Raw genomic sequence first — 13,988 nt, 5'->3', positions numbered from 1 at the left:
CCGACGGTTCGGTTTTTTGACAGTTCGGTTCATTGGTGAACCGGTTCGGGGATGAACTGGTTTTCGGTTAAATGACCAGTTCGGTTTGTGAACCGGTTTTTTTGCCCACGCCTAGTCGCGGGTGTGTTTCAAATTTGAGTATGTTTATATGTGTAGATTAAGTTACACGACAAATGAGGAAGAAGAAGATTGGGGTGTGCTGGGTGGGGTGTTATTATTTTTTTTTTTTGCCTGATGCGTTAGAGAGAGAGAAAGAGAGAGAGACTTTTTTTAAACTATTTAATCTCTAAAGTAAGTGTATATATATATATATATATATATATATATATATATATATATATATATATATATATATATATATATATATATATAGGTTCAGGTTCATTTGAGATCATTATAATTTTGTGAGATCGTGAGACCAAATTTAAAAATAATTTTAAAATGCAAAATAAATGGAATAATCCAAAAATTCATTTTTTAAATATTATTTTCGGAACTTGAATTAACTAAAAAACATAAAAATAAAAAATAATCTCGTTTTTTTTTTTTAAATACTTGAAATATTCTAATAGAATATTACACTGTATATATTCTAAAAATAATTTTAAAATGCAAAATAAATGGAAAAATCCAAAAATTCTTTTTTTAAATATTATTTTCGGAACTTGAATTAATTAAAAAAAAAAAATGCGTCTTACGGTCTCACAAAATTAGGCCGTCTCATATGAACCTAACTATATATATATATATATATATATATATATATATATATATATATATATATATATATATATATATATATATATATATATATATATATATATATATATATATATATTAAAATGGAAAAAATTATATTTTTAACTATTTCAGGAACAAAAGCAAGATATATAATTTGTTTTATTTTGGATCTTCACGCATGTTCAAAATCTGTTAGACTCTATTTTTTACAAACCACACAACCAAGTTTACAGTTTTGTTTTTAAATATAAAAATGAATACCCATCGTTATTCACGTTCATGAACAAAAGAAAAGAGTGAGTGAAAAAAGATAAAGTGGAGTGGACCTAATGCGAATACTATGGAATACATCGAAGATATCTTAGATATCTTGGTGTGAGAAACCATATGTCCCTCCCCTTAAAAGAAAAATAAAAGAATAAAAAAATAAAATAGTTGTTCTATCTTGGTATGTTAGGGCATCTACAATTAATATATTTCAATATAATATACAAGAGAGAGTATAGAATTCAATGTTCATTGACAGTTGAATGGATGGATTTCTAATGCAAATTTATTAATTGTCTTTTTAAGAATTGATTTGAAAATATACATTCTCTACTTAGCATCCTATTCAACTGTCCATGAGTTGAATGGAATATGGATGCTCTTAGATATAGTATTTATTGGTGCTAATTAGCGATTACTTTCCTGGATTATTAGATGGACTGGTGCAGCTTAGTAGACTGTAAAGTGGGGGTAAACATTATATTCTGTCTCTAATTCCCTGCTGGGTCTATTTTTTGACCGGTATATGCTCTGCCGTTGTAAAAAAAATAAAATTAAACAAATTAATTAGTAATGCCCTCCTCTGTTTATGTACGTACGTAGGAATATCTTTAGAAAAAAAAAAAAAGTGAAAGAAAAAAAAAAGATAAAGCCGAGACTAATTAATTCACGTATCGAATATAATATTTAACCCTGCTATACGCACTATATATAAACCATGAAGACGAATTTCATCAACATGCAACCCACACATACCTCTTCTCCATTCAAATGGAAAGCCCATCAAATCATCCTCCTCCTCCTCCTCCACCTCCTCCTCCTCCTCCTCCTCCTCCTTCTTCTTCTTCTTTTGATGCTTCTTCACGATCACAAATACAAGACTACGAGTACTTATATGCATTAAATGCAAATGTTTCTAACTTCATTTCTGTGAAACTTTCCAGTGAGCACAATTACCGTCTATGGGAGAAGCAGATGTGTTGCCTCCTGAAGAGTTACAATGTGCACGCCATTGTATATGAACCAGGAGCTTTGAGCCCAGACCTCAAGAACCGATTTGACAGCCTTGTAAAAGGATGGATTTTCGGTTCAATTAGCAAAGAGCTACTTGACATTGTTGTCGATCTTGATTCAGCCAAAGATGTTTGGAACAAACTAAGTTACTTCTATGATCCCACTATAATAAGTCCTCAAAAAGGTATTCTCTGGCTATTAATTCTAAACTCAAATTCGCAACATTTTTAACAATCAGCCCTGCTTAATATGAACGTATAGTTTGATAGGTTGTTTCACATGCATGGATTGGCTTTTAAAATTACAATTTCCACACCATGATCAATTTGGTGCACATGTTCGATATACAACTTACGAAGCACTTTAGTATCTTGTTAGATAAACAAAATTTTAGTAGTTGTCAAGTTTGTTGAACATTATAATGAAAATATGAATACTAGTTAATTACTTCTCCTGTATGAATAAATGTAAACCTTAATTATATGTATTAATAGCATCTATTAATATTCACTTACTTGGTCCATATACAACACATCACTTCCACGATAACTTCCACAATACATTACTTGTGAAGAAAGAAATGGATACGTGTCATTTGATTATTGGTTCCGGTAGATGTTGTCCTAGTTATTTGTTTTCCATAGAACTCATTATATATATATATATATATATATATATATATATATATATATATATATATATATATATATATATATATATATATATATATATATATATATATATATATATATATATATATATATATATATATATATATATATATATATATATATATATATATATATATATATATGAACCTTTGACTAACTATTCTTACAAGTAAATGTATACATCCACTTATCGCGTGCATAATGAATCATGCTTTTAATCACACTTGCATCATCTTTTATAAACACAACTTGCATACTTCTATAAGTTTGCTGTTCTATTGGTTTTGATTTATATTGATGTAGGGCTATGCTTACCATTTTACATTTTCAATCACGTAGACTTAATATATTTGCATATTAATATTAAGTCCAACTGAAACAACTAACTACAACATGTCTGCTTGGGATTTCGTATAAAGTACATATAAAATTTGTAATTCTATCTTAAAAAGTATAATTAAACTAGTCTTAGCACTAAGGTGATGCTTTAACATGATCTATATGATACCTTTACCAAAAAGAATATCTTATTTTACAACTAAATAGATAATAATAAAGGGAGTCATCTAAAGTTGTTTCCTTAAACATGTTAATTTATCGACAAAATTGCAAGAAATGTCCATGTGGTATGTCCAAAAATGTTACTTTTGGCTTGGACTTGCATCCCAGTCCAAAAGTTTTCATTTTGTTGCGGTTTTGGTCCAAAACAGTTTAAAAAATTTAAAAATGACGAATTTAGCCGTTTCCATTTGTTTTTGCTTTTCTTTTTGTTATTAAATTATTTTCTAACTAAAACAATAAAACAAAATAAAAATCTCTCTCTCTCTCTCTCTCTCTCTCTCTCTCTCTCTCTCTCTCTCTCTCTCTCTCTCTCTCTCTCTCTCTCTCTCTCTTTTTTACGTGATTGTGCTCTTCCCCAAAACACACATACACACATACTGATGAAGCTCCATTACTCCAGTAACCATCTTGATGAAGCACAATATGTTCCTAAGAAGACAAGTTCATCATTATCGATCGCCGCCCGCAGCCACCAAATTGCCACCCACAACCACAAGTGAGGTAGCGTCACAGTAAACATCCACAGCTCCTCACTTCTGTTCTTGATTTCTTGTTGATCACCCTCTTTCACGTCACTGTAAACCACCCTATCGCCACCTCCCCTACCTCCTTCCTTCATCCCTCTCTTTCTTCCCCAATCAAACCCAAATTTCTATTTTGATCAAGATTTCTTCACCTTTATCTGGAAAATCTAACCTAATTTCTAAATATTCATCTAAAATGGGCAAATCAAAGAAGATGTGAAGGAAAGTTTCATCTACAAGGAACTTGAGTGAGATATGAAGGTTTCCTTATTTCTTCTTAATATTCGAAGGTTTCCAGACTCAAACAAGTATTTCGTTTCTAAACAACCTCTTACTTCGTCTCCGAGGATTTTAAAAGGCACGTGATATAGAACCTTTAAGGGAAGAAACATGAATGAGAATGTTGTTGTATAAAAATGGAAAAGAATCCTTTCTTGGAAGACACTAAACAAGTCGACTCTGATAAATGTTCTCTACAAGAATCATGAAGGTTTGGTTAATTTCGGAGGTAATTACTTGACGAGTTTCGAATTTTCTTGAATTAGATTTCGATTTGGTTGAACTGGATTTGTTTATCAAAGGTGTGAAGGTTGATCGAAATGGTTTGATTGATGATTCAATTTAGATGGATGAGATGAATAGATAGTTTCGTAAATGATTCAATCAAAATGGTCTTGATCGAAATCAGTATGTGTGTATGTGTGTTTTTGGGAAGAACACAATCACATGAGAGAGAGAGAGAGAGAGAGAGAGAGAGCGAGAAATATTTTCTTTTTATTTTTTATATCTTTTTAGTTAGAAAATAATTTAATAACAAAAAGAAAAGTAAAAAAACAAATAGAAAAGGGCAAATTCGTTAATTTAGATTTTTCAAACAGTTTTGGACCAAAACCGCAGCAAAATGAAAACTTTTGGACTATTAATGCTAGTCCAAACTTGTTTGGACCAAAATAACATTTTTGGACATACCACAAGGACTTTTCTTAAAATTTTGTCTAATTTATCTAATTCTTATCATGAGTTAAATTAGTAACTTCAATTCCTTACCGTTTTTGTAGAACTCCTATAATTAAATATGTTTAAGGAAGGTTCTTATGATTACATACATAGTCATTTAATTGAGATTCAAAAAGAAAATTTTGGTCGAGGGCATATATATATATATATATATATATATATATATATATATATATATATATATATATATATATATATATATATATATATATATATATATATATATATATATATATATATATACTAATTTTAAAAACTATATTTAATTATAATAATATTTATCACTAGTTAATGTTTGTAGGCGTACCTTAGGCACATGTTAGCACATGTTAGAAAATTTCATTTAAAAAAATAACCATATATATTTATTTCAAACGAAACTAGAAGGGAAACCGGAAACAAAAGACATAGATAAAGTTTAATTCGAAATAATAACAGAAGAAATATATATGTTTTTAGCAGAAACAGAAACAGAGACTGAAGATCAAGATGAAGATGAAGACGAGGTTCCCATAAAAAGAACAACAGAAGAAACAGAAGACACAGCAGTGTCGACATCTATGAAAACGAAAATCAAGGGCAAAGTAGCAAACTATAAAAAGAAGATAATGGGTCAGATTTTACCGAGGCAATTAACAGAAAGAAAAGGTGAAGACCAAAAAACAGAAAACAAACGTGAAGAAGACCCAAAAACAGAAGCCAAAAAGATCCTACGCAACAAAAATTTACGTCAAGCTATTACGGAAGGGAGTTGGGGTGAAGTGGAATCCATAATAAAAGAAGACAAGAACGTAATCAAAGAGGCAATCAACAGTGATGGAAACACGATGCTTCATATAGCAGTTGGGATCGGTCACAACTCTTTTGTCAATGAGATGTTATCATTCCTGAAAGGTGAAGATTTACCTACCATGAAAAATGATGATGGAAGCACAGCCCTTCACATCGCTGCAATCGTTGGTAACACACGTGGGGCAGATCTCTTAATGAGAAAAGAAAAACGTTTGTTGGAAATATCAGACAATAGAGGTGAAACACCTTTGGATAAAGCATATGAAAATATGCATCTTGATACCATTGAATACTTGTTGAAAGCCGCCAACGAATATGAAAAAACTAAGAAAAAGTCATCTCGTTTAGGTGTAACAAAAGGCGTCGACCTTCTTGTTAACGCTGTTTCTGCAAAGGAATATGGTGAGTAGCCAAAAAAATCACATATTTACGATGACAATAAAACATGCATATTTGATTATAGTCGTCTGAATATGCCTGCAGATTTAGCAACGTATTTAATCAATAAGTATCCTAAATTTGCTGTGGAGAACGATCATGTCCTGATGGCAATAGCTAAGACCTTTCCAAGTGAGCTAGACTATTGGGAAACACTTATATATCCAAGTAAGTTTGTAATATCCTAGAGATAGTTTCTTTTTGTCATTCGTTTTTAAGTTTGTTATATATATATATATATATATATATATATATATATATATATATATATATATATATATATATATATATATATATATATATATATATATATATATATATATATATATATATATATATATATATATATATATATATATATGTTCAGGTTCATTTGAGACCATGCTAATTTTATGAGACCGTAAAACCAAATTTAAAAATAATTTTAAAACGCAAAATAAAATGAAAAATCTAAAAATTCTTCTTTTAATTATTATTTTCGGAACTTTATTTACTTCAAAAAACTTTTTAAAAATTAAAAAAAAACGGTATACGTGAAATATATTCTAATAGAATATTATACTCTACATTTCTAATATGATTTTTAAAATGTTTAGAATATTCTACTAGATTTGTCAGATATGTAGAATATTCTAAATATTCTACTAAAATATGTAAAAAATGTATTTTCTTTTTTGTATTTGTTTTTTTTTTGGTATTTTTTTTATTTAGAAAATATATATTCCGAAAATAATATTGAAAAAAAAAATCGAAATTTTTTAATTATTTTGTATTTTAAAAATGAATTTTGTTTTATCTACTAAATGAGTGACTAGGATTGCGTCTCATGGTTTTACAAAATTAGGTCGTCTCACATGAACCTATATATATAGGTTTAGGTTATATGGAAAACAAAAAACCCTAAAAATAAAAATAAAAAAAATAGTTAGAGACCACAAAACTTTTTTTTGAATTTTTTTATAAAAACAACTTTTATATATATATATATATATATATATATATATATATATATATATATATATATGTTCTAAGTATTTTTTAATGCATTTATATGATTTTTTAATACAAACAACTTATTTTTTTAGTAATTCTCATAGAATAAAATTGTCCACACGTCCGAACAATAGTTATGTATTCACATTATAACCTAGCCATGTATGGGCAATTAATATTATTCTGCAAAAATGACTAAGAAAATAGGTTATTTGGTAATATCAATACATTCAACCTCACATAATCACTGTCATTATCATGAATTCTCAATAATTATCATCAATTCTTGTTCATATGCATCGTTATTCACTCTTTCGTGTTGTTATAGAATACGATTATATTGAAAACATTCTTACAGAATGAGAATAATAGGAAAAAAATTCCAAAATACCCTTATAAATGATTTAATTAGTGACAATAGATATATGAGGTTGAATGTATTCATAATAAAAAAAACAACTTTTTTAATCATTCTCACAGAATAACATTGTCCGCACAATAGATGATCATCCACAACGAACTTGTAGCTGATTTGTTGATTATCGATTTGTACACCTTCTCCATCATTACATCAAACATGATAGCCCCTAAAACTTTTCTTTCAAACATTTCAACCTGTCAATCCAAATTTAACAAAGAAATAAAGGCTCAATGGAATGTTATATAATCACTAATGTAAATTGAATGAATAATCATTACATAAGTAGGCTTGGGTTGAAATTCAAGATTTTCCAAAAATCGCTTTATATATATATATATATATATATATATATATATATATATATATATATATATATATATATATATATATATATATATTACATAGCAAATACATAACCAAGTTTTTAAAGTAGGTTGCTAGAACCAATAATTTGTCAAACTCTCCACTTGTTATAACTTGTATAACTACAACCAATCTACAAAAAGTTCATGAATATTTGTCAAAATTCCCCTTAAGCTAGACTTCAACCAGACCTACAACATCATAAAGCCCCACCTCTATTATTCTCACAAGTTTCTTCCTTAAAACGTGCTCTAATGGTAACCCTCTTGGTTCGTTTACCACAAATTTCATACATATGAGACTGGTGGGAATATCTTTCAATGGCACGTGTCTTGTTGTTGGTTCATCCAATATCATCCGTCGATTAATCAATTCCAACATCATCCACATATTAAACCCTCTAGACATCAAAAGAATTAATATAAGTCTCTCCAAAAATTATTATTCTTCCTTAGATTTTGGGATTGTCTTTTTCGCCTTTAAAGCTTTCAACCTCACATTGAATTCCTTTTCTTACTCATTCTTACCCTACTTTGAAGATGAATAATTTTTGGCCCATTTCTTGACTGGTTCCGCTTAAACCATTGTACAACCAAGTTGGCGGTTAGAGGCTTCACCCAATTTGCATTCATCTCATAAACCAATTACCAGTGGGAACTAGATCGATCATTTTATTTATTAATTAAATGTGTTCAGTTCCATCAATGCATCTATGACATATAGCAAGTAAATTCTCATGGCCTATGTTTTCACATATATCACATATTTTGACATCATGTTCCACAACATGTAAATCATCATAACCATTTGCTTGAAGAATTTTGTATGGATCTAGAACCACACACTTACCAACAATAAAAATAAAGCTTCACATTTTCGAGTTCTTTTGAACTCGGTTATCAATCTAAACTGCTTCCATCTGATCACCTATTTTTGTCGGTGATAGTTCTTGTCCACTTGATATAGGCCCACTTTTAACCATGCAGCACAAGTTTTGATACCATTTATTAGGGTTAGTATAAAGCTTCATCATTCTACATGAAAGTTACTATAATAATGAAAAACAAAGAAAATAGTTTTCACAAAGAACTAACAGAATCTTTTACTAACCAACTCCATACGAGAGAGAGAGAGAGAGAGAGAAAGAAAGAGAGGGAGAGTGAGTGTGTCTATATATATATATATATATATATATATATATATATATATATATATATATATATATATATAGAGAGAGAGAGAGAGAGAGAGAGAGAGAGAGAGAGAGAGAAAATAACAACCCTTCTTCCTAACCATTACAAATTTTTATTTGGCGGTTGGAAATAACAACATCTCCCTCCAATAATAACTACCTTTAACTTCAAATATCTAACTGATTAGTCAATTCCAACATCATGCATTGACTAAACTCTCTAGATATCAAAATTATTTAATAACACTTGTTTTTCTTCTTCAAATTTTAGGATTTCCTCCTTAACATTAAAGCTTTTGACTTCACAAAAATTGCTTACGTTTCTCTTGCTTAGCTTTATTTTTATAAGATGAAGACTTTCTAGCCTACTTTTATCAACTCAACTTGAACTAATCCTCTTTGGGAACTTGATCTATCATTTTCTTCATGCAGTATTTATGTAGATTGCCATCAATGCATATACAACATGTGGCTATTAAATTCTCATAGCCTACGTTTCTACATATATCACATTATTTACATCACGTTCCAAAAAATCATATCATCCTAACTGTTGTCAGAATCTTTTCATCAATCACACAATTACCAGAATTAAAAGCAAAGACCTACTTTTACGATATCTTTTCAACTAGAATATCAATCTAAACTTAGTTCATTTAATCACCTATTTCTGCTAATGATCATTTTTATTCGCATGATATAGGCCCTCTTTAACCATGAACCACATACTCTGATACCATGTATTAGTGTAAATGTAAAACTTTATCATTTTAAACTAACATTATTATGAGAATATACATACATACATATATATATATATATATATATATATATATATATATATATATATATATATATATATATATATATATATATATATATATAAAGTTCATTTAAGAATAAAAAAAGGTTAACAACGCAAAAATGAATTTGGGTCACTTAAGCGCTCAAGCATACCAGCGTGATGGTATATGTAATATTCATAAGTGAACTTAAATTTAAGCATATGCATTTATGAATATTGTGTGGTATATTCAACAAATGATTATTCGTACATGATTTGTTCATATATGATTATTCATATTCATATATTATGTATTCACATGTGATTATTTGTATACAATTATGTTAGTTGGTGGGGAGGCGGTGGTGTTTGTAGAGGTGGCGGTAGTAGAGGTGCAGGAGGTGTCAATAGTGATGGTGGTTGGTGACGGAGGTGGTAGTAGTGGTGATGGTGACGGTGGTAGTTGTGGAGGTAAGGGAGGTGGTGGAGGAAAAAGGAGGTGGTGGCAGTGCTTATTCATATATGAATATTACAATTTTCGTCGTGTCGGTACAACACAACGATTAAGTAGCAATGACAAAAATGTGTGATCTAGATTTTTTTCATTGATTCTCAACCATTTTATATATATATATATATATATATATATATATATATATATATATATATATATATATATATATATATATATATATATATATACACACACCGCGATACAAAGTCTACTCACTTTCCTCCTACTCACTAGATTATGAGATTGTCATAATTAAAGTATAAGATGAGCAATGAGAAGTAATGGATTGCACTTACCAATCAATGAATAGATAGGAGGATAGAGTAAGAATCAATTTAATTTTCAATATATTTATACGTTTAACTTTCAAAATTTACTAACTGACGTATTACTAACACTAACTACCATCCAGCTACTATATTATTCTAATACAATTATATCTAGTTTATACGTTCTACAATGTTTCACTTTCCTTATAAAGAAGCATGTTTAATTGAATATGGTTTTTCTCTTTCAGGTCCGCAGGATAATTATGAAAGGATAGTCAAGAGAGCTAAGGATTTGTTTTATGTATTAGTAGAATTCTACGATGTCCTAATGGAAATCATCTGGGGTATGCCTGACAACATTATTATGAATATTTTGCAACTGGTAGCACTGATCTTAATAATGGGTGAGTATTGACAACATGTATATACAATTCAAGAACTAATTATATATTTAAATTCAGAATCGTAATTCCCTAATAAACATTTGTGCTTTTGTAGTTCCATTATTGGCGCTATTTTGGATCTTAAACTTTATTCTCCTACTCGTGACGATGGTTTATTTTACATTCTCTATGTATTATTTTTCGTTGTGGAAGTTTTCAAAAAGACTAGGTAAGAGTATATGGAGTTAATCCACTTATGCCGAATGAGTTTGAGATATAATTTATGCTATAAATTTGATATTTTTTAACTGATTTTTATCTAAATTTTAGTTGCACCCATTAAGCATATCGAGAAGAAAAAGAAGGAATGGGAAGAAGCAAAAGAAGTTCTAAAACTGGTATGCGCTAAAATAGACAAGTTAGAGCTCCCTGATACAGATCATCCTCGCTTATACGCCAGACCAGTTCTTGAAGCAGCACGTCAAGATGCTTATGAGGTTGTTGATGAGATTTTAATGAGATCGCCCGGAGCAATTCGATACAAAGATAAAAGTGGGTATGACATCATCCAGTTAGCGGTAATACATCGTTCAGAAAAAATCTACAACCTTATCGATATCCTTGGGGAGCGAAAGAGTGTTTATAGAATGATGGAAGATTCTTCTAAGAACAATATGTTGCACTTGGTTGGAAGATTAGCTCCTTCCCATAAACTAAAACTTAGAACTGGTGCAGCGTTACAACTACAAAGAGAGCTTCAATGGCGTGAGGTACATCCTCAATCAAATTTTAGGGAGTTATTATTTATGTTGTTAATGGCATAAATGAGCTAAATTAATTTTATAGGAAGTGGCGCAACTCGTTTTTCCAGCATACATTACCAAAGAAAACATTTTTATGGAGACACCAGATATGGTATTCACTAAGGAACACGAAAATTTGGTGAAGGAAGGAGAGAAGTGGATGAAAACAGTAGCAGAATCATGCAGCATCACTGCAGCACTGATTACCACAATCGTATTTGCAGCAGCAATCACAGTACCAGGTGGAAGCAAGCAAGACACAGGCATCCCTGTGTTTACAAAAGACATTACCTTCACGATCTTTGCTGTATCAGATGCAATCTCACTATTTGCATCCACTACAGCATTACTAATGTTCCAGTCCATCCTCACAGGACGTTTTTCTGAGCAAGATTTTTTGGTCAGTTTACCAAGACGATTGATTATTGGCCTTTGCGCCTTAATGATATCAACAACTGCCATGACTGTGGCCTTCAGCACGACCTTGTTCCTTGTATTTTGTCATAAAAAGCTATGGATGCTTGCTCCGATAGGTGTATTAGCTTTCCTCCCGATTTCATCTTTTGCTACTCTTCAAATCCCCCTGATTGTAGATCTCTTTCGGTCTACATACGGGCACATCTTCGAAAAGCAAACCAACAAAAACAGCCATAGATTTAATCCTGATGACATCCGCCTGTTTTTTGGCAAGTGAAATGAGTCCACATCTTGAAATTACGTATGTTTCTGCATTTTCCCAAATATATGTTGTGTAAAACAATCATAAATTATTTCATATTCATAGTGAGAACAAAAATTACATTGAAGTTTAATATAGGTGTTGTCATATTTTACACATGCCTTCAACCTCTTGAATTTATTGTGATGAGTTTTTCTTTTTTCATGTGCTAGAGTATCCAAGTCTGAAATAACTTTTAATGTTCAATATTTATCTGTTCAACGGTTTTAGGACCCTTTTTAAAAAGGTATATGGTTTTTCCTAATTTTAACACTCCTAGCTAATCGGGTGACTTATATTATAGTACTTATATAAACTATTAGTTATTTTCTCTGTTACTAACATTAGCGCTGTAAACAAACCGAACGTTTAATGAACAGTTCATGAACGGTTCGGTGGAATGTTTGTTTATGTTCGCTTATTCTATAAATGAACAAACATGAACATAAATTCTGGTTTGTTTAGTTAAATGAATGAACATGAACGATGGTCTAGTTCGTTCAAATATGTTATTCGTTTACGTTTATTTATGTTTGTTCATTTAGGTTTATTTTATGTTCAATTATGTTTGATTGCATTACTATATAATTATACATTTCTTAATGTGCATGTATGTTCAATTATATTTGGACAAAATTGCAAAAACGATCCATGCAGTTGTTAAAATTCTACGATTTTGATCCAAAAACGTTTGGTGGTGCATCAGTGGTCAAATTTCAGATCTTTTTAGTGATTTTGGTCCCTATGGTTGCCATTTATTTGTGGTATTGGTCCATACTCCACCTAAAATGACAAATTACCCTTAAATAATTCTTTTTTAATTTCATTCATTTATTATCTAATTATTCTAATTAAAAAACCAATCGCCCCTTTTATCCTCCCGTATGCAATCACCCCTCTCCACCTGTTGTTATGTTCTTCATCCCCAAAAAACCCTCACATGGAGCAGCCAACGTTTCAAGATCTGACCGCTGCCAACACCAGACCACCGACATCAATATGAACCTCATTGACACCGACATCAATTTGACCCTCATCGTCGTCGATGATCATTAACCTCCATTCTGAAACCTTTGCTTACATCTGCCAACCCACCTTAGCTCTGCCAACCCACCTTCATCATCTCTACCTCCTCTTTAATGTAACCCCATCATAGAAATGTCAAAGTTTTAGAAGGAGAAGAGACGAGGTAGGGACGGATACAGGTGAAGGAAATAAGTGGCGACGTTTAGGTGTTGTCAGAAAATTCATATGTGTAGGGTGGATAAAGAAGGAGGTGTATTGGAGATCAGGGGAAACAAATTCATTGGTGGTGAGATTAAGAAAGAAATGGGCTAGAGGAGAGGGGTGGTGGTGTAAGTGGGCATGGTTTTCGACTCTTAACCCTAGCTCTGATATGAAAACCTTCACTCCAATGGTAACTACATTCTAAGGATCATATCTCCGAAGGCAGCAACTTAGATTTAGTGTGGCGATAGGAGAGGGAGGTGGTGATGGAATATATTGATGATGATTTATCTGTA

General features: G+C 30.7%; 1 protein-coding gene across 2 annotated transcripts; it reads left to right on the top strand.

Moving 5' to 3' along the window:
• Nucleotides 1–1,400: 1,400 nt before the first annotated feature.
• LOC111889293 (uncharacterized) lies at nt 1,401–12,584 on the top strand. Of its 2 annotated transcripts, none has more exons than XM_023885430.3 (7): nt 1,401–2,206; nt 5,258–5,989; nt 6,071–6,193; nt 10,810–10,965; nt 11,060–11,173; nt 11,275–11,714; nt 11,791–12,584. In XM_023885430.3, exons 1-7 carry the CDS (start codon nt 1,780–1,782, stop codon nt 12,439–12,441), a joined length of 2,643 nt encoding a protein of 880 aa, XP_023741198.1. In that variant the 5' UTR covers nt 1,401–1,779; the 3' UTR covers nt 12,442–12,584. The 2 variants fall into 2 exon arrangements, with proteins under 2 accessions (XP_023741198.1, XP_023741197.1); XM_023885429.3 differs by having other exon boundaries at nt 5,255–5,989.
• The last annotated feature ends 1,404 nt before the right edge of the window (nt 12,585–13,988 follow it).

Source organism: Lactuca sativa, chromosome 7 (assembly GCF_002870075.4).
Source record: "Lactuca sativa cultivar Salinas chromosome 7, Lsat_Salinas_v11, whole genome shotgun sequence".
NCBI lineage: Eukaryota > Viridiplantae > Streptophyta > Magnoliopsida > Asterales > Asteraceae > Lactuca > Lactuca sativa.
Note: the sequence above shows the minus strand (reverse complement) of the source record. Positions and strands in the feature narration are given on the sequence as shown.

Bases quoted from the DNA above. Each gene is read 5' to 3' on its own strand.
- LOC111889293 (XM_023885429.3), top strand. From the start codon at position 1,780: ATGGAAAGCCCATCAAATCATCCTCCTCCTCCTCCTCCACCTCCTCCT. The intron at 2,207-5,254 runs GTATTCTCTGGC...ATATGTTTTTAG, and splicing joins TATAATAAGTCCTCAAAAAG to CAGAAACAGAAACAGAGACT. The intron at 5,990-6,070 runs GTGAGTAGCCAA...ATATGCCTGCAG, and splicing joins TGTTTCTGCAAAGGAATATG to ATTTAGCAACGTATTTAATC.